Raw genomic sequence first — 27,303 nt, 5'->3', positions numbered from 1 at the left:
ATTCATGATTCCCAGTAGAGGTTAGAGACATGATGATTTTGGCCTTGAATCTGGCAGTAGACAGGCAGTTGTGGTCCTAAAGAAGCAGATGGGAACGTCCATGTGATCCACAGCTATGAGGCTGGGTAGGGTGAGGGGAATATGTCACTCCCAGTGACACAACTCCTCTAATAAGACTACACCTCCTAATCTTTCCCAAATAGTTCTACCTGTTACAGACCAAGTATTCATTACTCTATGGGGGCCATTCTCATTTAAACTGCCACATTCTACTTGCTGGTCCCTACATGCTTTGTGCCATATAAAAATGCATTTAGTTCAACTTCAAAAATCCTCAGACATTTCCACCAAGTGTAGACCATGCATTCAAATATATGAGCCTATGAGTACCGGTCTTCAAAGCACCACATCTTGCAGGTTTATTTTTAGACTGGCTTTATCATTGTGATGCCAGGACTACTCTCAACCTCCTGTGTTTAAGGGATCCTCCTGGTACATTCATGGGCAGTAGGGACCACGGATCTGACATGGAGATTAACCTCCTGGAGTTGACTGTTTTCTTCAGTCTCAGTGAGTCTACCTAATTGTTTGTATTCTGAGTTTCTGATGGTATTTTATAAAATAATGTTGACTCTTTATGAAAATAGCTATATATGAATTTTTTGTAGAAATAGGAAAATATTAGTAATGGCAATATATATATATATATATGGGTAGTTATACTTTATTATGATAATTATGTATATTATTCTAAGCCTTTTTATAAAATTATAAAATTTTGACTTAAATACCTTCTGTTTTTAGGGTTCGCTCACTAGCATTAAAACTTTTAGCATTTCATCTTACCGGTGAAGAAGGGGCTGATACAAAGCGCCCATTTGTAGATGCTAGAGTTCTTTCCAGAGTTACTAATCTGTTTATTGTGAAAAAACCTATTGATCTTAAGTTGGATGACAGAAGAGAACTAGTTATTAAGGTAATTTCAACATTTGAGTTTATTACTATGTGGTAGTTTGACATATTTATATAGAATGTATTTCCTGTGATTTTTTTAGGATGTATGTGCATACGAAGGGAGATGGCTAATTTGGGGCTAGTTTCATGCAGTCTGTATTGATCTGACTTCTGGATGTGTTTGTTTACTGGGCAGGTATCACCTGAGTACCTGTTGTCTTCCAGGTATTATACCTTTAACTGAGTGTATGTGTTGGAAATACAAGTTATTCATGGGGTGTCTGAAATGCACTACAATTGAATACAGTGAGAGGTTTTGTGATGAATTTTAATTTATCTTTCTAATTAAAAAACCCCGTATGTATGTATGTATGTATGTATGTATGTATGTATGTATGTATGCTTATGGCTACAATGCCCAGTTGAAGGCAGAAGAGGGCACTGGATTTCTTGGAGCTGGATTTATAGATGGCTACTTGCTATGGATGCTGGAGTTCGAACTCCAGTCCTTTGGAAGAGTAGCATATGCTCTTAATCTCTGAATTATTTCTCCAGCCCTGTTTTTTATTTTTTCAGTTAATTTCTTAAAATATATAAGATTTGTCTATGTATGTTTATGTTAGAGAGGAAAGGGCTTATTTAATCTTACAGATTAGTACATCATCGGGGAAGCCAAGTCGGGAACTTAAAGCAGAAATCATGGGTAAACATTGGTTACTAGTTAGCTCCTAGGGTCAGGTTCAGATATTTTTCTTATACCGTTCAGACCCACCTTCCTAGAGATGTACCATTTACAGTGGCCTGGGTCCTCAAGCATCAATTAGCAATTAATAAAATGCTCCATAGACTTCCCTATAGACTAATCTGTTGGAAGAAATTCCTCAAATGATGTTTCCTATTCCTAGTTGTGTCAAGTTGACAGCCGTTATTAACCATCACTGAATAGAATTTAGCAGAGGGTGCAAGAAAAAAAATAATGTTGCTTTTTGTTCTGTTTATATTGCTGCCTTTGCTGTTTCAGACTCTGTCTTTGAAGTAAGCCAGTCTCTGCCTGTTAAAACTACTGGACTTGTGTCCAGGGCAGAGATAGTTAAAGAAGAGGGCTATGGGGTTTGCAGCTGGTGGTTTACAGGATTGAGAGAAAATCTTTCTGAGTCATGCGTCTGAGTTGTTTGTTTCAGGTTTGTGTGGTATAACACATAACCGCTAGGAAACCTGGAAGTTTTTATTATATTCTCAAGTGCTAATAGATTAATGACCTATGTCCTTTAGCAATAATGTTCATTTAGAAGAGAAGCTTATTTGAACATTGTAGTTGCTTCTTTTTAAATTTCCCTATTAAGTAACACATCACTGTGGCAAAACATATAAACGTTTATATAAGTAAGTTGACTGCAAGCTTTGGTTTTTATGTCATGAGCTGTAAAATTTTATTGGAATTGGAAACAGGTAAAAATGTCTATTTTTTGATTTCCAGTTGGAGACTGTTAAAAAGGTGTATGAAATCTTCACCTCAGATGATGTTGATCTTGTTTTAAGAAAGTCAGCAGCAGAACAACTAGCTGTGATAATGCAAGGTAATGAGGGCTTTTGTTTTGTTTTGTTTTGTTTTGTTTGTTTTCCGACAGTGGTTGTTGCTGACCTAGGGTTTGAGATTGCTGTGTAGTCGTCTTGCTATTGGGTGGCTGTCACAGGCCAGCTGTAGCCTCTGACTTACTTTAACCTTGAAGATAAGAGTGCCTTTTTATACGTTTGGAATTATTATAACCAAGACTCAAGAATGTGTGATAGATTTTACATGTAATATTTACTACTCAGTTCTTCACAAAAAGTTTGCTTGTTAAGGACGTTGTCAATGTTTTTCCATACGAAGTTGAGAATTGCTCCTTCCTTGTCTGTAAAGAATTGAGTTGGAATTTTGATGAGGATTGCATTGACTCTGTAGATTGCTTTTGGTAAGATGGCCATTTTCATTATGATAATCCTACTAAAACTATGAGCATGGGAGTTCTTTCCATCTTCTGAGGTATTCTTTGATCTATAGAATGCCATTTGGGGGCATTATCAAATTATCAAATCTATTATAAAATATTAATAAAATTATGAGTGTAAAGTTTTATATATTTTTACAACTTATTAATATATGGTAATTTTGATTTGTACATGTTGTTCAGAGAACAACCAAAAAGTACTTTTGAGTACGACAGAAAATAAATCACAGTGAGCTAGAGAGGTGACATAGTATTTAAGAGCACAATGGTTAAGAGTTCCCAGTACCCATACAGAGCTTACAACCATCTGTAATCCAGACCCAGGGGATCTAATGCCCTGTGTTCTCAGGGCACTGGTTGTTATACAACATGTAGTTGGTGTACAAATATACATTCAGACAAAACACCCATACACATAACATGAAATGGAAAAAGTGCATTGTAATTGTCTGTATGATGACCTATTGTTTAAAAAGAGTGTGCGTGGTTTAAAAATAAACTAGAAAAAATACTGTTTGCTTTGTTTGTACTATTACTATTGTATAGGCTTCCAGTCTTTGTTAGTGTTTAATTTTTCTCATCTTTGATATGTTCTTTAATGTTTTTGAAAAAAAATGCTAATTTCATTTATATACTGAAAAGTCATATGGTAAGTATTCCACAGTTATCCTGAGATTATTGGACCCTGGAATGAGATGATATTTTGAAAAGGAATAATCAGTATATTTCTGTTTTTATTTTATTTTATTTTTTTTTGGTTCTTTTTTTTCGGAGCTGGGGACCGAACCCAGGGCCTTGTGCTTCCTAGGTAAGCGCTCTACCACTGAGCTAAATCCCCAGCCCCTTTATTTTTTATTTTCTTGATTGGGACATAATTCAGCTAAAATATTGTTTAAATAACCAAGTAGACACTTTATAAATGAAGACAAGTAGTTGGTCACAGGTATAGGAAAACATGTTTCTCACCACTAATTATTATAGCATTATAAATCAAGACCATATTCTTGTTAAAATGTCTGCCTTTAAAAAGAGAAAAAATTAAAAACAAACACCTACTGGCAAGGTTGGGAAAAACAGGAGCTCAATCTCCAACTTTTATGCTGCTGATAGGGATCAAGGTAGTGTAGCCATTATGGAGAACAGTGTGCAAGCTCCTCAAAGACTTCAGTGCTGGCCTGCTGTGGTATCTGCATAGCCAGAAGACAAGAGATTGTTACCTTGGAGAGACACTGCATGTGCCGACTAGTTTATGTCACTTGACACAAGCTAAGGTTATCTGAGTGGGAGGAACCTCAATTGAGAAAATGCCTCCATATGATCTGGCTGTAGGACATTTTCTTAATTAATGATTGATATGTGAGGGCACAGCCCACTGTAGGGAGTGCCATCTCTTGTCTGATGGTCCTGGATTCTATGAGAAAGCAGACTGAGTAAGCTATGAGGAGCAATCAAGAAAGCAGTACCCCTCAATAGCTTTTGCATCAGCTTTTGCCTCCAGGTTTCTATCCTGTTTGAATTCCTGTCCTGGCTTCCCTCAGTGATGAACTGCAATGTAGAAGTGTAAGCCAAATAAAGCGTTCCTCTCCAACTTGCTTTTGTTCATGATGTTTCATCACAGCAGTAGTAATACTAACTGGGACATTACTCTGTGTTTCATGGAACCCTGTTCAGTGCTCTGTCTGTGGTTTTAATAACAGTAATATAGACTGCAGAAAATAGGCTCTAAAAATGTGGAGACTTGGCATGACACGCATAATCACAAGTCTCAGAAGGCAGAGGCAGAATGATTCTGTGACCAACCTGGGTATAAAGAGACCGTACTTCAAAATCTGGAAAGAAGGAGCTAGGTATGGTGGTATATACCTGTTATCCCAGTTCTTAGGTCTTGGAGACTTGAGGACCAGGAGTTCAAGGTCATTCTTTTTTTTTTTTTTTTTTTTTTCGGAGCTGGGAATGGAACCCAGGGCCTTGCGATTGCTAGGCAAGCGCTCTACCACTGAGCTAAATCCCCAACCCCTTCAAGGTCATTCTTAGCTACAGGATAAGTTCAAGGCCAGCCCAGCCTGCCTGTAGCCCTGCTTCTAGATACATGAATGAATGGAGAATTTTGGTTAAAAATTGAAGACCTTTTTGAAAGATTATTACTTCAATATTACTAAAATTTCATAAGTAGAGTTTGAAAATATCCTATACTGTGGTTACTGGAAATTCACTTTTTAAATAGTACCCATAAGCTAGTTATAATGATACTTACATCACAGTATGAAGATACCTGTGATTTTATTAGTGATAATAGAGGAGAAAATTTGCATGTAAATTATTTGCCAATACTTGTAACAAATCTAGCATTTCTGGCTCTAGTAACATCTGTGTGTGCATCTGTGTGTGTGTGTGTGTGTGTGTGTGTGTGTGTGTGTGTGTTTCTCTGTACACAATATTAAATTTTTTCTGCATATTCTAATATTTGACTATATTCTTACAATTATTTTTCTGAAATATATAGTACATTAAAGTTTCTTTTAAAAAATATTTCTTTCTTGGGGGGAATGCTAGGGTAGTGAGGTAGGAGTGGGTGGGTAGGAAGAGTTGCATCCTCATAGAATCAGGGAGAGGGGGGATGAGAGGAAGAACCAGGAAAGAAGATAACATTTGAGATGTAAATACATAAAATATTCAATAAGAAAAGCAAAAAAATTCTTTTTATATTTCCTATTATTAACTTGAGAAGGAAAAATCATTTATTAATAGACTGATCTTCATGTTTAACCCATATCTATATATCAGTTTATGGAGACTTCTAACTATTTTGAGGTAAACTATTTGGGAAAGAGAAGAAATGAAACAATATAGAGAAAAAATTTACCATGTGGAATTAAAATAATTCATTTGCCTTCTTAAAGTTCTAGTTTCTACTTAGTATCTAAAATAGTTTTTGTTTATTAGTTTTTATAGTTTTATTTTTTAATTTAATTTTTAAAAAATGTTTAATTATTTATACATTTATATATTTACATCAAACACTGCCCTTCTTCCTCTCACAGAGACCCTTCTCCCATCTCTCTCCCCTTCTCTTCTGAGAGGGTGGGCCCTGCTAGGTATCCCCCACCTTGGCGTATCAAGTCTCTGCCAGGGTAGGAGCATCCTCTCTCACTGACTGTCAGACAAGGCAGCCTTTTTGGGGAACGAATACCTCAGTCAGGTTACAGCTTTAGGGATAACATTCTCCCCTTCATTAACCCATCCCCCTTGTGCTCCAATTGTTGGGGGACACACATGGAGACTGAGTTGCACTTCTGCTGCTTGTGTGCCAGGGCCTCAGTCCAGCCTGTGTATGCTCTTTGGTTGTTGGCTCGGTCTTTGAGACCTCTCAGAGGTACAGGTTAATTGACTCTGTTCGTCTTCCTGTAGGGTTCCCATCCCCTTCAGGGCCTTCAGCCCTTCCCCCAACTTTTTCATAAGAGTTCCCGACGTCTGTCTGATGTTTGGCTGTGGGTATCTGCATCTGTTTTAGTCAGCTAGAACAGATAGCCTCTGAGAGGATAGTTACACTAGGCTCCTGTCTGCAAGCGTAACAGAATCATTAATAGTGTCAGGGCTTGGTGCTTGCTTGTGGGATGGGTCTCAATTGGGCCAGTTAGTGGTTGGCCATTCCCTCAGTCTCTGCTCCATCTTTGTCCCTGCATTTCTTTCAGATAAATTTGGGGTCTAAAGTTCTGTGGGTGGCCTGGTGTCCTTATCCCTCCACTGGGGGTCCTGCCTGATTGCAAGAGGTGGCCTTTTCCGGCTCTATGTCCCTACTGTTAGGGATCTTGACTAATCTCACCGCATTGACTCCTGGGAGCCTCCCCATCTCCTGTGTCTGGGATGTCCTAAAGATTCTTCCTCGCCCCCCATTGCCAGCAGCTGAAGATTTCCATTCATTTTCTTGGTCCTCTGGGTCTCTGCACACCTGATCCTGCCTCCCCAAAACCCATTCTTCTCCCCCTCCCCTTTCCCACCACTTCCCTCTCTCCCTCTGCTTTCTTCATCATGGAATGAATCAATAGATGCAGATTTACTTGTAGCTTACATGTTTTCACAGTGTACAGATTCATAAAAATACTGTGTCTTATAATTTCAGCCTAGGTATACCCTATTTTTTAGTATCTAGAAATTTGTATGCATATAACTGTCTCATATATTTCAACATGTTTTTAAAGCCACAAACATTTAACTTTTAGTACTGTTTTGTCTGTAGATATTAAAATGCATACAGTGGTGAAAAAGTTGTGCTTAATTGAGAAGATTATTGGATACTTAAATGAATTCGTGGGTCAAGATGGCAAGGTAAGACAATGAAGTCGGACATTTACTATACGTTGGTTTTTTTGGTAAAGAGGTTGTTTCTGTATGCCTCTGTGGATGTGCATGTACATGTGTGTGTTTGTGTATGTGTGTGTTGTATGGTGTATGCATATATGCATGCAAGCATACTTGCCTGTGCATGGATGTGTGGAGGCAAGCAAGTGAAACTGGATATCTTCTTTCCCTCTCCATATTACTTTTGAGATGGGGTTTTTCATTCAGCTGTACTTCACTCAGGGCTTTTGTTGGACTTCCCTCAGGGCTTTTGTTGGACTTCACTCAGGGCTTTTGCTGGTTAGGAATCTGTAGCATCCATCTGTCTTCACCCACCATGTTCTGGTGTACTACACTGAGATTGTCCACGGAAGCTAGGGCTCAGATCCAGGTCCTTCTGCTTACAGAGCAAGTAATTTCCCCACTTTGCCATGTTTCCAGCCCAGTAGGTTGGTTCAATTTGTTTGGAACTGAATTTAGAGAGAATAGTTGGATTTGTAGTGTCAAAAGGGATACCAACTCATCTTTTTTTTTTTTTTTTATTTCTAAAAAGTGTTTGTAAAGGAGAAATAAGCTTAGTTTTATAAAAAGAAGTGTATTCAATATTGCTTTTATTTTTAAGTAGTTTTTTAAAATTAAAATAATCATCAACTTATGAGTATAAGGGTTTCCTGAATATATGCTTGCACATCATGTGGGTGCCTGGTGCCTATAAAGGGCAGAAGAGGGCATTGGATTTCCTAGAAGTGGGGTTACACACAGTGGAGAGCCACCCTGTGGGTGCTAGGAGTTGAACTTGGGTTTTCTGCAAGAAAAGGCAGTGTTCCTTAACCACTGAGCCATCTCTCCAGCCCAATGTTTAAAGTAACTCTTAATATAATTTTAAATATGTAATATTTAACATCCTTTCATCTTAGTTTCATATACATTAATGAGAAAGCAATTAAACTTAGAATAGGATAATGTGGTATATTTTATCTTATTTCCTGCTGGCAGGTTATAGAATGCTTGATTCGGCCCTGTCTCACACTCCTGAGGAAGGTCGTGTGTGCTGACCTGGTTATCCGTGCCTCTTTGTCACAGCAGGCCTCTCTCTTGACCCTCTTACTCAGAGGTGAGTAAGTAGTGCCGGAAGGCTCCACCTGTGCTTATACTCGGCCTGAAGGTTAAAGTTACTTCTCACTGTAGTAGGAGAACAGAGTTCCTTACTGTTTACTATACTGAAAACATAACCTTGAAAAGCACCTAATGTGTGTTTGGAATTAACCCTTCTACTGCTGTTGCCCAAGTAGGCAGCAGCTGAGAAATGCTGAGTGAACTTGGATTGGTCTCTGCACCTGCTTGTGAATGTGGAGTTTACTACTTATATGGCGAACATTGTGAAGAGCAAGGCCAGCTGTTTTTCTCCTTCCCCTTAGTATCTGTGTCCTTTCTCTGTTTTCTCTTGCACCTTCGCTTGGCATCTGCGTATGAGATCAGGCTGGGATTGAGACTGGAGACCTAACTCTATCACACTGAGTGACCCACTCTGAGCATCTGTTTATGCATGGCATTTTAAAAAACATTTTAAAAATGTGCTTTAAAAATAATTCTAGGTTTGATTGGATGTTAATGATAATTTGAGAGAAAACATGGGTTTATGTTATTTCTTATCATTTGCTTTTAATACAGACTTGAGTATTTTTATACGAGGTAGGATTCTCCAGAGGAACAGAACATAGAATGAGTGTGTTATGCAAAGGGATCTGAAGGCAGACAGGCAGAGGGCACCAGTCCCCTAGATTCTGACTGTGCTGCTGCCCGAGATCCAGCACAGGCTGCCTTGGTTCTGTCCAGCCCTAGTCAGGTTCCCACCACAGGCTGACCAGCACAGTGTTTTACAAGCACTGTGTTTCCTCCAGCATCACCTCACTGCTTTTAATTATTCTAAAGAGGCGTTTTAGTCAAATGTCTCAATATTTTGTGACCTGTTAGGCATTGGTGAGATAAATGAGATTTATATTAGAATATTTAGTATTATAAAATAATTTTATTTTAGAATTTTACCCTCAGTGATAATCTGCTTACAAAATGAGTAGGACACAGTTTAAGAATCATTTGTGAAAGTCCAAACCAGGCTAAAAAAAAAAAAAAAAGAACTTCATTTTTAACGCCATAAAATTATGTAAGTAGAGCGTGAGATTTTTTATAGATCTTTACATAGTGATCACTTGAAGGATAGCAAGTATAGACTTCTGATTTCATCTTTCCCCTTTAAAAGCATTTATTTATTTTTCATTTGTAGCTTTCTTTTTAAAATTGTTCTCAGACAGGGTATCTCTCTGCAGCAGTTTTTGGCTAGAACTTAGTATAAGGTGGTCTTGAAGTGATCAGCTTGTCTCTGCCTTCTGAGTGCTAGCAGAACACACTGTGTTCCATTGTGTCTATCTTTAATTTTTTTTCATGTTAATAATTCTCTTATTAACCTCTTTTAATTTCATCTAGTCTCTCATTTACCCATTTTCTTTTAAATTATTCAAATACTGCACTTTTGAGTATCTAGCAGATACTAAAGCATTTTTGCATGTTTGGGATGGTGTTGGGAATTAACTGAAGTTTTGTATGTGCGAGACAAGTGCTGCACCAGTGAGCTACACTCCTAGCTTTCAAAAGTACTTTCTATGGCAACATAATCTGTATCCTTTGGGTATTTTTAGCAATTGTTCTCTGTCATGTGTACACAGGGAAATTTTTATTTTTTAACCAGCTACTCTGCCAGGAAACTATTCCTCTGTAAGCATTTATGAAGCACATACTATGCTTTAGATGCGGTAGTAGACCCTTTTATTAGAGTTATTAGCATGGCAAAGGGACTGTCTTTATAAACAATTAAAAATACAGCATATAATACCTGAAGTGGGATGCCTGGTACCAGAGGAAGTGCTGAATGTATTAATTAGTGTTAGGGAGGTAATAGATGATGCTTCTAGGAACCATGGTGTCTGAGCTGGGCTTTGAGCATTGCATGGGAATTCAGATAGACATGACTGAGCTACTGATAATGGAAGAAGATATGCTCCACATGTTAGCTTGATAGGAGCAGTGTAAATTCAAAGGAACATAAATGAAGGGGAAATGGAAATTGTAAGGAGGGCAGCTCGTGTAAGATCCAGTAAGAAAGAGCAGAGAGGAATTATACGAGATTGTTAAGTGGGAACATGTGTTTTAGAGATTATTCTGTCCTAGTATGGAAAACTGATTGACAGGCTTTAATGATTAAATAATCTTGGCAAAGATCTGTTTTGAATTATAGCCTTGCTATGACAGAATCTTATACTATAGTGTAGGGATAGAATCTAAGTTAAATGGTGTGGGGAGAGGGAGGGGTAATGGAGGCAGAGAGTATGGAGATTCTGGAATTATTATTCTAGAGACCAGCATCAGGGTGCAGATCTAACTTCCTTGTTCAGTACAATAAACTTATATACAGTTTTTCAGCTAACCAGGGGGCGGTTATAGAATAAGTGGCCAAGCGGGCATTGCACACATTGTCCTGCTGAATGTAATTCACTTGTCCACGACTCTGTAGGGGAGAGTGTTGATTGCCATTCCTGTGAATAGGGAAAGCAGCCAACTCCCTGATTCACCTGTGTGCTGGGAGCCATCTCAGAGTACCATGTACAGCAGATCAGGATTCTTGGAGGAGGTGCAGGAGCCAATGGAGCTTTGCTCTCCATCTCACTTCTTCCCCCACCAGGTTCCCTCCCATATCCCCCAGAAGACAGTATTCATGATATCGTTAGAGAGGGAGGAAATTGAGGTCTCACAGGTACTTGGGTGCTTCAGCATATTCCTAGTACTAGCTAGATATGTAGTAGAGGCAGAAGAACTCCAAATTCTTTATCTTTCTTAAAAATGATAACAAGTTACATATCCCCATTGCAAAATTCCAGACAGTTGTTGAGCTATACAAAATAAAATTCTATAGGTTTTTTTTTTTTTTTTTTTTTTTTTTTTCTTTTTTTCGGAGCTGGGGACCAAACCCAGGGCCTTGCGCTTGCTAGGCAAGCGCTCTACCACTGAGCTAAATCCCCAACCTTCTATAGGTTTTTATCATCTCTGTTATTTTCTAATATCCCTAAAAAAGAATGATGTATTGTTGTTTTATTGTTTCATTTGCCATATTACTGAATATTTGTTTCAGATTTCATGTTGTCAGAAATCATTTTCCTGTCATTTTATGCGTGCACTGTCATAAGAACTGCTGCCCTTACTCTGGAATGTGGTGAAGTTCTTCAAGCCAATTTCTTCACAGTCTGCTCTGTCTGGGGGTGTCTCATTTAAAATTTTTTTGTAGATAAAAATAATAGTTCAAATAGGCTGTTGAGGAGAAGATAACCAAACTAAAGTGTGCGTGAGGTTTTGCTGCCTTAGTAAAAGATAAAATGAGGGGTGTAGTATATCACATGTGAAATGAAGGAATTGGCCTGGGGTGGAGTGGGAACTGAAGTTAAGCAGTTCTCACACAGGGGAGTGGGGGAAAGAGTGGATAGAGGAGAAATGAAAACTAAAGATATAAAAGAATCCTTATGCAACCTCACTGGTTTATAAGCTATTTAAAAATATATCAAGAAACAAGCTTGTATTATAGCTAAAGCCTTTAATAAACTTAAATATTTTAATGGAAATAAAATTTAAGGTAAGGTTCCAAATCTGTTTTAGCCTCATACAATAGCCAGTTGTACTTCAGAAATTTTTTACTATTTATACACTCCAAACCATCTTTTTAATATTCGTTCATTTTTATATGATTCTTATTTCTTTACTTTTTAGATTATATTTTTAATAATGCTAATTACATATTTATCTTTTTGTACAATTAGGAAAGTTTGTATCTAAAATACAGATTTCTTGTTTGTGAGTCTATAAATGTGAAGATTCTGTATTGTTACTATTTGTGTGTGATGGTACAACTATTAATCCAGTTTGTTTAGTATTTCTTAGTTTTCAAATAGTGAAAAATGTCTCGTTGGGAATGTTGCAGAAGTAGATGAGGCTTTTTTTTTATGGTAAAGGACGTGACTAGCCCTCTGAACTAGTATGTGGTGAAGCTAGTGTTATTACCTGCTAACTCTGGATGTTTTTATCTACATTTTCTCCTAATGAGTAAAAAAGACAGAATAACAAAGCATAAGTACAACATTTTAGCATTAAGTCTAAGTTATAGGACCATATTTGTTCCTAAGATCCAAAGTTATAAAGGATCTCTAGTGAGAAAACTTCAGCTAGAATTATGTAACTTGATAAAGCATCCCTTGACTTGGGATTTCCTTGCTGAGCTCACCTGCAGCTGGACAGTGTTAGTGAACAAGTCTGCATGTGTGGCTCTGGACCAGTACTGTCAGCATTTTCTGGGAACGTGTTGGAGATACACATTACTTACATAGAACTGTTGCCTTCCCGGTAACTCTCACACATTTGAGAGACAGTGTTTTAGATATGTCAGTTTTTCTGGGTTATTGCTATATTTTTTTTCTTTCAAGTTTCAAGTGTAAGACACTTACAAGCTTAATATTTTATGAAATTGCATTCCCTCTTTCCCTCAGTTTCCTTGATATTTCATGAAGACTGTGCTGTGGTGGCTGAAGTCGGGGCATTGTTTTGTCTTCTATTGTTCGATGAAGTATCAAGAATGGATATGTGGTGAGATATAAGGATTTTATTGGTGTGCTTTTGCCCTGAGTTATCTAAGGTATGATGCACTCTTGTGGTGTACTGAGTTCTTTCCATGCTGTACACATCATTCATGCTCTTCAGTTTGAGTAGGTGTGAGTAAACGATATTTAAAAACCCATGCTTTCAGAAAGTCACCCTCAGGTACTTTTTTGAGCATAACTAAGTACAGAATTAAAAAAGTAATTATTATAGTGATTTTTGTCTTGGATATGTTTTTAGTATATATTTCAGCATTGTGTGCTTTAAAAATTATTATTTACAAGAGGAGAAAATATTTAGAATAATAGTATCTGATTAATGTGACCCTAAGAAGCATCAGTCAGGGGTCACAGATGTCACTTGCTAGTGTATCTACTTTGTTATATGAATGCGTATTATATGAAACTACAAACAGAAGTACAGTTTACTTTCAGTTCAGGTGATAGCAAACACTCGACTATACTGAATGTTAGATTAGTAATAATCTCAAATGCACTGTCTAAGCAGGAGTGGGCTGTACCTCTCAGAACTTTGGCCTACTCAGTTTTCATTTTGCCTTCTTTTCATAGGTCTGATAATTCTTCTAATAAACCTTCTTTGTCATCAGTCTTCAGTTTGCCTGTTTCAGTCTTTAGAAGGTAAAGAATTTTTCTTATTTTCATAACTAGTAAGTTTATTTCACAAAGGCGAAGTTGCTGTAATTGTTTCAGTCCCTTCTTTGTCAGGACTTCCAGGATTTCCTCACTGGGATTCTTTGCAGGGTCCATGGGCTTTGCTCCCTCCAGTCAGCTTCTCACTCAATCTCTCGCAAGTTTACAGGACAGCTTATTTCAGTGTCCCTTCAGCCCGGAGCATTGTTCCCGTGCTGCCCCTTTCTCCACATATAATCTCTACTTTCAGTCATTTGAAAAGAAGCTTTAGAACATTTTTTTCACTGTTTCAAAATTCAGAATATAATCAAGATCATGTGTTGAATTTTATTATATGTACATTTAGAACTTGAAAATATATGTCATTTTTTTATGTATAATATACATGAAATTATACACAACCCTTGTATTTCTCAGTAAACACTAGAAAATACTATGCAGATAAAGAAAATGGCTGTTACTTCTAGGTCACAAACTTCTTCCACATTTTTTTAAATTACTTTTTACTACTCCAGAATATAATTCTGTTTTCATTATAGCTTATTTTTGCTGACTTTTATCAACAAAGTGTATTTAAAAAAATGTTTATTTATATCTCAAATGTTGCCCCTTTCCTTGTACCCCCTGAAACAGGTCTTCCTTCTACCTCCCCTCCCCTCCACCTCTGAGAGAGTATCCCCATCTATCCCACTCCCCCCAGGATCTCCCTACTTTGCTACATGATTAGGTTAATCCTTTCCCACTGAGGCTAGAAAGGCAGCCCTATGGTACATAAGTTCCAGGGCCTCAGACAGCTCTTTGTCAGTCACAGTCTCTAGCAGCTATTAGGTTTCCAAGGTGGTTGATACTGTTGGTCTTCTTATGGGGTTACCGTCCCTTTCAGCTCCTTCAATCCTTGCCCTAACTCATAGGGGTCCCTGACCTCCGTCCAATGCTTGACTGTGAGTATGAGTGTCTGTCTCATTCAGCTTCTGATAAAGCCTGTCGGAGCACGTTAGGTTCCAGTCTGTAAGCATCCGTAAAAGTGTTTGGAGTGTTACTGCCCATGGGGTGGATCCCAAGTTGTGACGGTCACTAGTTCCTTCAGTCTTTGCTCCATTTTTGTCCCTGCATTTCTTTTAGACAGGAGCAATTTGGGGTCTAATGTTTTGTATGTGGGTTGATGTCTCCATCCTTCTATTGGGGGTCCTGTCTGACTACTGGAAGTGGTCTCTATAGGTTCCATATCCCCACTGTTGGGAATTTTGGCTAAGGTCACCCATATTGAGTCCCGGAAGTTTCTCCCATCCCAGGTCTCTGAGATTTTTCTAGAGGTTCCCCCCAGCCCTGGCAGCTGCATATTTCCATTTATTCTCCTGTTCCTCTGGGCCTCTCTCCTGTCTCCCTCCATACCTGATGCTGTCCTCCTTATTTCTTCCTCCTTCCCTCTCTCACCCAAGGCCCTCCCTCCCTCTGCTTACCATGATTATTATGTTATGGACTGGGGAGGAAAAGGGGATAGGGATTGGGATGGGAGAGGAACATGATCTGGTATTTGGAGGGGGAAAAGAACGGAAGCCCTGATGGCTAGGGGAAGAATGGAAACAGGCCATCTCAGGAGGTAGGAGTGGGAGGACCCTCCAGAATGTACCAGAGATCTGGGAGGTAAGAGACCCTCAGAACTCAAAGGAGGGGGATCCTAGATGAAAGGCCCTACAGTGGGAAGCGGGAACTTGTCGAGCTCATCTCCAGCAGAAAGACAGGGCATCAAGAGAAGGATGGGGTTGATATCTCACAGTTAAAATTCTGACCCATAATTCTTCCTAACTGGAAGAACTACAGAGAGTAAATGGAGAAGAGCCTGAGGAAAAGAAGGTCCAGGGTCAGGCTAAAATGTGGTCTAGCTCAAGTCGGGCAGCAAGGCCTGACCCTATTACTGAAGCTGTGGATTGCTCAGAAAAGGGACCTCTCCTGACTGCCCTCTAAAAGACCCAACAAGTAGGTGAAAGAGTCAGATGCAGATATGTGCACCCAACCAATGGACAGAAGCTGTTGACCCCTCTGATTGAATTTGGGAAAAGCTGGAGGAAGCTAAAGAGGAGGGTGACCCTGTAGGAGGACCAGCAGTCTCAGTTAACTTGGACCCCTGAGATCTCTCAGACACTGGATCACCAACCAGGCAGCATACACCAGATGAAATGAGGCCTTCAGCACATTTACAGAAGAGGACTCCCAGGTTTGGGTTCAGTCAGAGAAGATGCACCTGACCCTCAAGGAACTGGAGGCCCCAGGAGTTTAGAGGACTGGTGGGTGTGTGGGGTACAGACACCCTAGTGGAGATGGTGGGTGGTTAGGTATGGGATATGGAGAAATAGGAGTGTGGGCTAGGAGGAGAATAAAATCTTGATTGTGAAAGAAAAATAACAAAAAAGAAAAGAATAGAAGCAACTTGATTACAGTTTTTCAAAATATGCCAAGAGGCAAAACAGAAACAACAGCAAAAGAAGAACGAAGAACGTCATCCATTATCTTTCCTTGCAGCTCTTGTGTCTTTCTAACCTGCCCTCATGAATCAGTGTTTGGTTGCTTTCTGGCACAGAATAATCAAGGCTCCTCGAGACCAGCAGTAGCTGTTCATTTAAAAAGAGAGTTTTTTTGTCTAAAAAACCCCAAACTTATTTGTGTGTGTGTGTGTGTGTGTGTGTGTGTGTGTGTGCATGCGTGCAGAGATACCAGAAAAAAGACTCAGATTTCTTGGGTCTGTGTCTCTAGGCTTTTGTGAGCTGCCTGATGTGGGTGTTGAAAAGCTAGCTTGCTTTTCTGCAAGAGTGGCAAGTGCTCTTAACCAGTGAGACAGCTTGGCATCCCCAGTTTATTAGTTTTCAGTGGAAAATTGCTATTAAAATGTTTAAATTGCTATTAGAATGTTAAAAACTTGTTAAAAGTAGCTTTACTTGATAAATCATAGTTTGATGTAGATATGAAATTATAGCATTGTTTCTCCTTCATTGGTGTGTAGAAAGTCAGAAAGAAAGTATGTGTTCTTGTAAGCTAAATGATATAATTACTTGTATTACAGTGGTCATTAATGAGGATTAGGGAATATGCGGGAGGGAAGCATTGTGAGGGGGTACCTGAAAAGAGAGGGATACTTCAGTTGGAATGTAAAGTGAGTAAAAAATAAATTAATGGGAAAAATTAGTCATTAATATGTAAATTAGAGACATGTGGGTTGGTGGGGGGTGTTGATTTTTGTTTTTTGCCTTTTCCCTTAAAGAGCTCAGGCTTCCTTGGTCCTGGACAAGAATTTGATTGCTGAACTATAGCTTCAATGTATTGGAATATGTTACATTATTAAAGTTATACTTTACATATAGCATATGAACTGGGACTGTCTTGCTAGCCACCACTGTTAAATTGCTTTGAGTTCATTTAAGAGACATCAGTATTTAATTTCTTCTTGTGTCTAGAAATACTTGTGTAGTCTTGAGTTTATTGATCACTCAGTCAAAGGAAAGCAGTGCATGGAGTGCAGTCACTTAGTAACTTTGATCATAGGCAATTTTGTAGGTCGCTCGAGAGCCTTATTTTTGTCCATCTGTATGCCATTGCAGTACCCAGCATAAGTAGAGAAATGGTGGTTTGGAACAGTGTTTGTCAAAAATAGTCGGCATTCTTGTTTTAGCAAACCACCTTTAATGTTCAGTGTAATTATGTTCCTGACTTGAGGGAGCACTGACTATCTCAGTAACAACCCTAATGTAGAGAATGTAGCCATTCATAGATAGGAAAGAGTAATACAGTATCTTGGAGAATGTAGAGGGGAGTGACAGAATAATTAAACTATTATGTAAGATGTGATAAATTTAACATTGTTATGTATGGAGTCACAAAACTAGCTCACACTTCTGGTTCATTATTTGAGTCCTGTTTACTAATTTAAAGTTTGTAACTATTTAAATTCATTTTCTTTAGGTATCACCTACCAGTTCATGTGAATGGCCACCACGCTGTGAGTCCCTACTCAATAGTTTTGCCATTATCTACTGAATGTTTGGCCCTCAAGCCTGTGTCAGATATGCTGAGAATAGCTTGGAACCTGGCATGGTGTCATGGGAGTGATAATCTATTGAAACAAACGACCTTTGAAACTAAAATTCAGGAGTAAGTAGTTATATTAAGATAAAATCACAAACAAATTACATGAAATTAATTAGGCTTCAGAAGTTCTTAAAAGTTTTTAAAAGCATTTTTACCTTGATATTATCAACTGATTGTAATTTAAGATTATATTTTCATTTTCTTTTAGGTCTGTGCTTATTAACAATTATATGCTGTCTTAGAAACTGTATAGTGTTTATTCAGTTAATAGTTGTAAATCATTTGGAAAGAGTAAAGCTCAATGTGTACCCAAGAATATTCTTACTTCTAGATGTGGTAATTGTTTCCCTGAGTAACAATATATTATTGTGTCATTGATAAGAAGGGAAAGTCAGTATCCACAGTTGGAATGCTAATGTGAAACTGTGCTATTGATAGATTTATATGTTAGTATTCTTTAACTATAAGTTAACCTTTATTGAAAAGCACATGAAGCCAAACAGAATTTTTAAGAGGCTTATGATAGAAATAAGTATGGGCTTATGTTCTTTTTCTTTTTATGCTTAGATTTTCAGATACACTGCAGCTGTCCACAGAAGATATCCTTACACTGAAGATCACATACACGGATAGTGGGCTGAAGGACTGCCTTCAGTCCATTGTTCAGGCTGGAGGCCACAGGGATGTGAGGGCTGCTATTACCAGGATGAGTTTTTATCTTTTGAACGACAAACTGTCTTTGAAGGATGATATTGGTCCATGTGGGTTTACTTTAAAGTCCTTGGCCTGGCACACTGTGCTGAACAGGTTAGTGTAAATTTAAGGCTGCCAGTTTTAAAGACCTGCTTTGAATTATGTTTAGGATTATCTTCAAACCTTTGCAGGGAAGAGTGTATATTTGTACAGTTGCTATCATGAGAGAGATGCTTTAAACAGAAAGAAAAACTAAACTGCTATTTACTTATCTGTGATAAATAATAACAAAAGAGAAAAACTTGACCTCAGTTCCAGCATTTCTGAAGAAAGTTTCTTATAATAAGGTTACAACATTGGCTGAAACATAGCTATTGGATTCATTACATTGAAATAATATTCATTATTTTAAACGAATAGAGCCATATTAGATTGACGACAGATAGGTTCTATACACCTGCTACTGGTCGTTTTATTTGGCCTTGTTTTCTTCTCAAATAAATGATTTCAGTTTTCTTTCTGCTCGAATTCCATGAAGTTAATGGCCATATGGCTGTCTTTGGTAGTTATTGGAAAGACTCTATCTTGTAAATTTCAGATGTTGAACTCATAGCAGATGGCTCCATTTGAAACAAGACTGAGAAACCTTCCCTCAAAGCAATTTTTCATCTTATTTTTTCACATGAGTAGTGTAGATGTGTATCTTTCTAAATAGGCACAGCATATGATTTTCAAAGTGTTAGGTGATATGAGCTTGTGAATTTGAAGTTCTCCAGTTTCTTGTTAAGAGTGTAAAAGAACTTACCCTCTCCAGTGGCATGCTGAACCAGCTTGTGAGGTGGTGGTGTCACGATTATGGATTTTTCCAATTAATTACATAAAAATTATTATGCAGTATAATTTCATATATTGTTAATTTATGAATTAAATTGTATGAAAAGTAAAAGCAACAAACATGAAAATTGTCACTTTTTAATTGCTTTACATTTTACTATTGTCTGTGCTCTGGTGGTTATTTATAATAGATCTTTTATGGATGTACTGTTGTATTGTGTGCTACTGGTATAATTTTTCACAGCCCCCTAGTAAATTGTAGCTAGAAATAGGCCACATAGGGATATTATTATACTATGTAAATCGGCAAACAAGCACATTAGTACTGTTTTATCAGGCTACTTCTTTTATACATACCAACTAAAGCATGTGCAAATTTTGCAGTTTCAATTCTTTTGATATATTCTATTTGTCAAAAAAAATAAACAACAAAAGCCATTAATATATCTTGATGTAATTGTACATGCTAGGTTTTCTTTTGCACATTAAAACTATAATTGCATGCTATACCACATTGAAACAAAGGCTCTCTAATAAGTTTGTATCAGTGGAGCCTCCAGGGGAGTTCAAATTGAATAGTAGCAGAAACTATGTGAGAGTCACATTTTTTAGGATTATGTTTTCCACATACAGGGACAGAATTGTATGTGTGTGCCTCATAGGTATGCATCTGCTACAACCATGCATTTAGCCAAGTGTATATTGAAAATAATAAGAATAATAACAACGGCTGGTCAGATGGTTCAGTGGGTAAGAGACTTACTTCTCTTGCAAAGAACCCTCCTTATTTCCTAACATCCACATTGGGTGGCTCAGAATTGCCTATAATTTTAGTTTCTGGAGATTCCCTTCCCTCATCAGTCCTCCTTGGGCACCTGCACACACATAACACACATATATACATACACATAATCAGTTCCCCCAAAAGAAGCATCTGTGATGAAAAGGTGTTTTTTTTTTTGTTTTTTTTTTTGTTTTTTTTATGCAATTGTTTCCTAGACAATACAGTGTAACATCTGTATGATAACATTTATATTGTATTGGGTAGTCAAAGTAATGTTACAATTTAATGCTTGTGAGAGGATATGTGTAAGTTATACTTAAATACAGTGCTATGCTGTAGAAAGGACTTGAACAATTGCAACTGCAAATTTTGGTTTAGGAACCTAATTAATGCAGATTAGATGAATGGCAGCATGTAGAGACTATTTTGTCTACCCATGTCCTCACTGAATCCCTTTCTGTGTTTCCCTGTTAAGCAGCCATGTACATTCATGTGAGGACCTCTTCTGAAGAAAGACTGTTTCATTTTTGCACTTGGACCAGAAGTTCTAGCTTTGAACTGTTTTTGCTTTTGCTTTTGTAGTTATTCCTACCAGTATATCCGTTAAACTTCCTTAAAACTAATCCTCACTCACTTCGCATGTTACATCTCTCCAGTTATTTAAGTACAACTATAATTTCTTCTCTGATTTTTCTCCTTACATTCTCTCAATGTTCCTTAGACTGACTTGTTCACACTTCCTCTTTCACCATGATGTGATGACTTTTAAATAGGACATGTAATATGGAATGGAGTAGGCAAGGAAAAGGGATATTACATTTTTTTCCCTTATTGCATTTAGTTAACATTGTTTACCTACTAGATGCAAGTCACTTCTAGGAAATTTAATAGAAAGCCAAATAGATATGTTCCCTCTTATGGAACTCATGGTGAAGACAGCAAACAGTATTGTGAATAGTAAGTAGTACAGCGCCTGAGGAAGAAATGGGTGGAAGACTGGATGAGCAAGTTCTAACCTTATGCCAGTAGGGAACTAATATTTCAGTGGAAGGAATTTAAGTCAAGACATAATAGAGTTAAGAAGGATGAAACAGAAAAGATGCCAGGCAAAGGGGCATAGGCCTCCTGTAAGAGAATAATCTTTAAGCAAGAGAAAGAAAGAAATTACACATGGACTTAAAGAATATGGAAGTCAATACAGAATGAGTACAGGGATGATTATGTGTATTTATGATTATGTTAGATATCATGGAAAAGTTCTAGAAATTACTATGTATTCCTTTAAAACAAGACTTGGTATCTTCTCAACTGACTGTCATTTTGCAAAGTGGAGATTTTAAGTGAAAAGGTGTAATATAGCAAGTATCTACTGTCTAACACTTAGTAGCCATATGACCATAAAGAAAACTGCCTAACCACATCTTTGTCTGCATTTCCTCATTTTAACAATAAAAGCATCGAGGTTCTAGAAATAATTTTTTTCATAATTTATTAGACTTTTTATTTATATTTCAAATGTTATCCCATTTCCTGATTTCCTATCCATAAACTCCTATCCCATCCCCCTTCCCCTTTTTCTATAAGGGTGTTCCCTCACTTAAAAGATCACCCCTTCCTGCCTCCCTGCCCTGATATTCCCCTACACTGGGAGTCCAAGGACTTTTCCTCACATTGGTGCCCAACAAGGCCATCCTCTGCTACATATGCAGCTGGAAACATGGGTCTGTCAATCATACTCATTGGATGATGTGTCTCCTCTATGCAGCAAAATGCTGGATCTTCTTTATGTATTAAGTCTGTTAGTCTATGTCTTTTTATTGGGGAATTGAGTCCATTAATGTTAAGATATTAAGTAACATTGATTGTTGTTTCCTGGTATTTTTTTGTTTTGTTTTTTTTTTGTTGTTGTTGTTGATGATGATGTTAGAGGAGGAATTATGTTGTGTGGCTCTCTTCTTTTGGGTTTGTTGCAAGAAGATTACTTTTTTGCTTTTTCTAGGGTATAGTTGTCCTACTTGTGTTGGAGTTTTCTATCTGTTCTCCTTTGTAGGGCTAGATTTGTCAGAAGATACTGTGTAGATTTTGTTTCATTATGTAATATCTTGGTTTCTCTATCTATGTTAATTGAGAGTTTTGCTGGATACAGTAACCTGAGCTGGAATTTGTGTTCTCTTAGGGTCTATATGACATCTGTTCAGGATCTTCTGGCTTTCATAGTCTCTGGTGAGAAGTCTGGTGTGATTCTGATAGGTCTGCCTTTATATGTTACTTGACATTTTTCTCTTACTGCTTTATATATTCTTTCTTTGTTTTGTGCATTTGGTGTTTTGACTATTATGTGACGGGAGGAATTTCTTTTCTGGTCCAATCTATTTGGAGTTTTATAAGCTCCTTGTATGTTTATGGGCATTTCTTTATAGGTTAGGGATGTTTTCGTCTATAATTTTGTTGAAGATGTTTTACTGGTCCTTTAAGTTGGAAATCTTCGTTCTCTTTTATACCTATTTTCATTAGGTTTGATCTTCTTATTGTGTCCTGGATTTCCTGGATGTTTTGGGTTAGGAGCTTTTTGCATTTTATATTTTCATTGACAGTTGTGTCAATGTTTTCTATGGTATCTTCTGCTCCTGAGATTCTCTCTTCTATTTCTTGTATTCTGTTGATGATGCTTGTATCTCTGATTCCTGATCTCCTTTCTAGGTTTTCTATCTCCAGGGTTGTCTCCCTTTGTGATTTCTTTCTTCATTGTTTCTATTTCCATTTTTAGATCCTGGATGGTTTCGTTCAATTCCTTCTCCTATTTGGTTGTGTTTTCTTCTAATTCTTTAAGGGATTTTTGTGTTTCCTCTTTAAGGGCTTCTACTTATTTACCTGTGTTGTCCTATATTTCTTTAAGGGAGTTATTTATGTCCTTCTTAAAGTCCTCTATCATCCTCTTGAGATGTCATTTTAAATCCAAATCTTGCTTTTCCGGTGTGTTTAGATGTCCTGTGTTTGCTTTGGTGGGAGAGCTGGGCTCTGATGATGCCAAGTAGTCTTGGTTTCTGCTGCTTAGGTTCCTGGGCTTGCCTTTTGCTCTCAGGTTGTCTCTGGTGTTAGCTTGTCTTTCTGTCTCTGACAGTGGCTGGACCCTCTCTTAAGCCTGTGTGTCAGCACTCCTTGAGATCAGCTTTCTCCCACAGGATCCAGTACAGAGAGCTGTGTCACAGGGTCAGCTCTGGGTGCAAGCAGGAACCAGAAGGATCCCGTTCCAGACTGCTCCTAGGTTCCTGAGTCCTGAGAGCTCCAGGCAGGTCCCTCGGAGCAGAAGTGGTGGTCTTACCTCTGCTCTCAGGTGTGTCAGGGCTCCTGGAGACTGGTTTTCAACTCTGAATGCAGGCAGAAACTGGAAGGATCCTGTCCCTGACTTCTCCTAGCTTCCTGTGTCCAGAGGGCTCCAGGAGGTTCTTGGTTTCTGCTGCTTAGGTTCCTGGGCATGTGAGTAGGATTGGTGGTCTCCCCTGAGCTCTCAGGATTGTATGTACTTCTGAAAGTCCAGCTCTCTCCCCCATGGATTTGGGTCTAGAAAGTTTTTAAAACTGGCAAAAGTCCAGTGGGTAGTGGATGATGATTACTTATTACTTATTAATTCTTATTACTGCTACTCCAGCAGTTGAATCTCATCTCTCTTCCTATTTGCTTTTTCCATGATCCTCCTCCCCTACAGAAAATTTTTTGTCTAACTACTTTAAGCTCTTTTACACTAATGTTTGTTTAAAAATCTTCGAAAGTTGCTTTGGCTTTTGTAATTCTGAACTTTAATTATTTTTCCTAAGCCTCTTTCTGCTTGTTGCAAAATCTAGTAACTTCTTTGCGAGATTGGTGTGTCTGTTCGTTTGTCCTTCCTTCCTCCCTCCCTTCCTTCCTTCCTCCCTTCCCTCCATCTTCTTCCCCCTCCCTCCTGCCCTCCATCCTTTCCCCTTCCTTCCCTCTACCCTTCCTTCCTGTCTGCCCTCCTTCCCTCCCTCCCTCCCTCTTCCCTTCCCCCTTCCTTCACTTCCTCTCTCTCTTCCCCTCCCCCCTCCCTTTCCCCCTTCCTCCCTTCCCTCTCCCCTCCCTTCCCCCCTTCCTTCCTTCCTCCCTCCTCCTTCCCCTTCCTTCCCCTTCCTTCCTTCTTTCCTTCCTTCCTTCCTTCCTTCCTTCCTTCCCTTCCTTCCTTCCTCCCTCCCCCCCCCCCCCCCCTCCCTCCTTCCTTCCCTCCCCTCCCCCCTTCTTCTTCCTTCCTCCCTCCCCCTTCCTCCCTTCCTCCCTTCCTCCCTCCCCCCCTTCCCACCCTCCTTCCCTCCTGCCTCTTTCCCGCCTGCCTTCCTCCCCCCGTTTTACTTCCTCTTCCTTCCTTCCTCCCTCCCCTCCTCCCTTCCTCCCCCCCTCCCTTCCTCCCTCCCTCCCTCCCTGCCTCCCTCCCTTCCTTCCTGCCTCCCTTCCTTCCTTCCTCCTTCCTTCCCCTTCCTCCCTCCCCTCCCTCCCTCCCCTTCCTCCCTGCCTCCTTCCTCCTCCCTCCCTCCCTCCCTTCCTCCCTTCCTTCCCTCCTTCCTCCCCTTTCCCTTTCCTTCCTCCTTCCTTCTTTCCTTCCTCCCTTCCCCCTTCCTTCCTCCTCCCCTCCCTCCCCCCTCCCCTCCCTCCTCCCTCCCTCCCTCCCCTCCCTCCCTTCCTCCTTCTCCCTCCCCTTCCTCCTTCCTCCCTCCCCTCCTTCCTCCCCCTTTCCTTCCTCCCCTTCCTCCTCTCCTCCTCCCTTCCTCCCCCTCCCCCTCCCTCCCCCTTCCCCTCCCCTCCCCTCCCTCCCCCTCCCTCCCCTTCCTCCCTCCTCCCCCTCCCTCCTCCTCCCCTCCCTCCCTTCCTCCCCTCCCTCCCTCCCTCCCCTCCCTCCTCCCCCTCCCTTCCCTTCCTTCCCCTCCCTTCCCTCCTCCCCTTCCTTCCTCCCTCCCTTCCGTCCTCCCTCCCTTCCTCCCTACATCCCTTCCTCCCTTCCTCCCTCCCTCCCTCCCTCCTTCCCTCCCTCCCTCCCTCCTTCCTTCCCTCCCTTCCTCCCCCCCCCTCCTTCCTTCCTTCCTCCTCCCCTCCCTCCCCTCCCCTCCCTTCCCTCCCCTCCCTCCCCCTTCCCTTCCCTTCTCCTTCCCTTCTCTTCCCTTCTCCCTCCCTCCCTCCTTCCTTCCTTCCTTCCTTCCTTCCTTCCTTCCTTCCTCCCTTCCTTCCTTCCTCCCTCCCTCCCTTCCTTCCCTCCCTTCCTTCCTTCCTCCCTCCTTCCTCCCCCCCCCCCCCCCTCCCCCCCCTCCCTCCCCTCCCCCCTCCCTCCTCTCCCCTCCCTCCCCCCCTCCCCTCCCCTCCCCTCCTCCCTCCCTCCTTCCCCTCCCTCCCTCCTCCCTCCCTCCCTCCCCTCCTCCCCTTCCTTCCTCCTTTCTTATTTTGCACCTTGATTTTCTTAATTGGTCAGACTCGGTTTTGAAGTCACAATTCTTATTAGTGAAAGTTGACACTTCCAGCTTGAAAATACAGAGGTAGAGAGATTGTTTTTGCCCCTGGCATCCCCTTTAGTATTTTTCTCTGAAGTTTATGTTTTATTTTGAGTGAACCTAGAACTTTGTACATGGTAAGGCAAATGTAGATCATTTTTTTGCATTTTTCTTTTGGTGACTTAGTTGTCACTTAATTCTCTTTCACCGTTAACTTCATCACATATTTTTCTCCACTATACTGGGGTTATGGGAGACAAATGCCCCGTTCCCTCCTCCTGTGCATTTCACAACTCTAGACTCTTATCTTAGAATATACTGTGTTTGTGCTAACTATACATACTTGATCAACAATGATGACGTCTGCATTTTGAAGAGCTAGGAATCATGATTACTGTCTTTTTCCAAAATATAGGTTTTTACAAGTACTTCCTGCTTGCACTGAAGATGAGAAACTGCTAATAGATATCATACATTTTTTGAATAAGTTAATAAAGGAACAAAGAAAAAATCCATCAATAGAACTTTTAAACTGGATTCTAGAATTACTTCTTAGACATGTAAGTATATTAAAAGAATTCAAATTTTTGGTTTGGGAAGGAATTTACTTGGAAAAATCACTTATATTGGAAGGGATAATGCTTATATAGCATGTGATAAGTAAAATAATTTTTATTTTGAATGAGAATTGTGTTGAGTGCTTAATGTAGTGTGGCCTTCTTGACATGATTGATTCTGTTTATTTAATTGACATTCCATACAGTGACTGAGACCATTAATATTCATGTTTAATTAATCCAGTTTTGTTTGTGAACTTTTTGCTATATTTAAAATTTTTTGTTAGTGAGTTTTTAAATTTGTTTTGGTATTTTAGAGAAGTTCATACAATGCTTGAACTTTCCTTCCCCTTACCACCCTCAGAGCTTTCCACATTTCTTTTTTCACCAATGTCATAGTCTTTCTTTCTCTTAAAAAAACACTGAAACCCAAACAAAGCAACAAAAAGAAGTACAAGTGTGGGCATGCCACACGAGTGTGTGTACATGTGCACAGATGTGTACCCATGTGCACCTGCACACACACACACACACACACACACACACACACACACACACACACACACACACACACACACACACTAAACAACAAGGAGTCCTATTTGTGTTGGCCAGTATTTTTGTGTATTGGGAATGTCCTGAAGTGTGGTTGATACACCCAGTATCTTCCCATTAAAAAAAAAAAAAAAACAACAAAAACTAATTTCTCTTCTTTCAGCAGCTAGCAATTGCAGATAGTTTCTAGATGGTGGTGGGAGTTTGTGCCTATTTCTCCTTGTTGTTTCTGGGATTTTACTTATCTTGTACTTAGACAGGTCTTGGGCATGCTGCTACAATCTTTTGGGGACAAAAGTATACCAACTATGTTGTTTAGGAAACACTGTTTTCTTGAAGTCTTCTACCACTTTGGGCTTTTACAACTTTTTGTCTTCTCTTCTACATAGATCCCTGAACCTTGATGGGGAGGGTTATGGCACAACATTCCATTTAAGATCTGTGTCTCTAAAGTCTCTTACTTTCTGAGCATTGTCCAGTTGAGGGTCTTGATGTTTATTACCATCTTCTGTAAGAAGCTTTTCTGACGAGAGTTGAGCAATGCAATGATCTGTGAGCATAGCAGTATGTCATTAGAAGTCATTTTATTGCTTTGTGCATTGATCATAATAATAGTTGTAGGGTTTCCCATAAGGCCTATGACTAATTGAGTATCATGTATGGATTCAGTTTCATGAAGCAGGG

The 27,303-nt window shown here is 39.4% G+C and overlaps 1 protein-coding gene across 6 annotated transcripts in view; it reads left to right on the top strand.

The window, feature by feature from the left end:
* Rttn (rotatin) overlaps positions 1 to 27,303 on the top strand; it is a 167,375-nt gene that overhangs the window by 48,979 nt on the left and 91,093 nt on the right. For 5 of the 6 annotated variants that reach the window (XM_032885546.1, XM_032885544.1, XM_032885545.1 and 2 more), the window contains 9 exons: positions 805 to 976; positions 2,432 to 2,531; positions 7,183 to 7,271; positions 8,280 to 8,397; positions 12,869 to 12,965; positions 13,547 to 13,615; positions 17,582 to 17,770; positions 18,275 to 18,514; positions 25,923 to 26,067. In XM_032885546.1, coding sequence (XP_032741437.1) covers positions 805 to 976; positions 2,432 to 2,531; positions 7,183 to 7,271; positions 8,280 to 8,397; positions 12,869 to 12,965; positions 13,547 to 13,615; positions 17,582 to 17,770; positions 18,275 to 18,514; positions 25,923 to 26,067 — 1,219 coding nt within the window. Of the gene's footprint in view, positions 1 to 804; positions 977 to 2,431; positions 2,532 to 4,582; positions 4,793 to 7,182; positions 7,272 to 8,279; positions 8,398 to 12,868; positions 12,966 to 13,546; positions 13,616 to 17,581; positions 17,771 to 18,274; positions 18,515 to 25,922; positions 26,068 to 27,303 lie in introns of those variants that run through there. The other variant, XM_032885548.1, reaches the window with a different exon arrangement.

The sequence above is a fragment of the Rattus rattus genome, chromosome 15 (genome assembly GCF_011064425.1).
Source record: "Rattus rattus isolate New Zealand chromosome 15, Rrattus_CSIRO_v1, whole genome shotgun sequence".
Classification (NCBI taxonomy): domain Eukaryota; kingdom Metazoa; phylum Chordata; class Mammalia; order Rodentia; family Muridae; genus Rattus; species Rattus rattus.
This window is presented reverse-complemented; position numbering and strand designations above follow the sequence as displayed.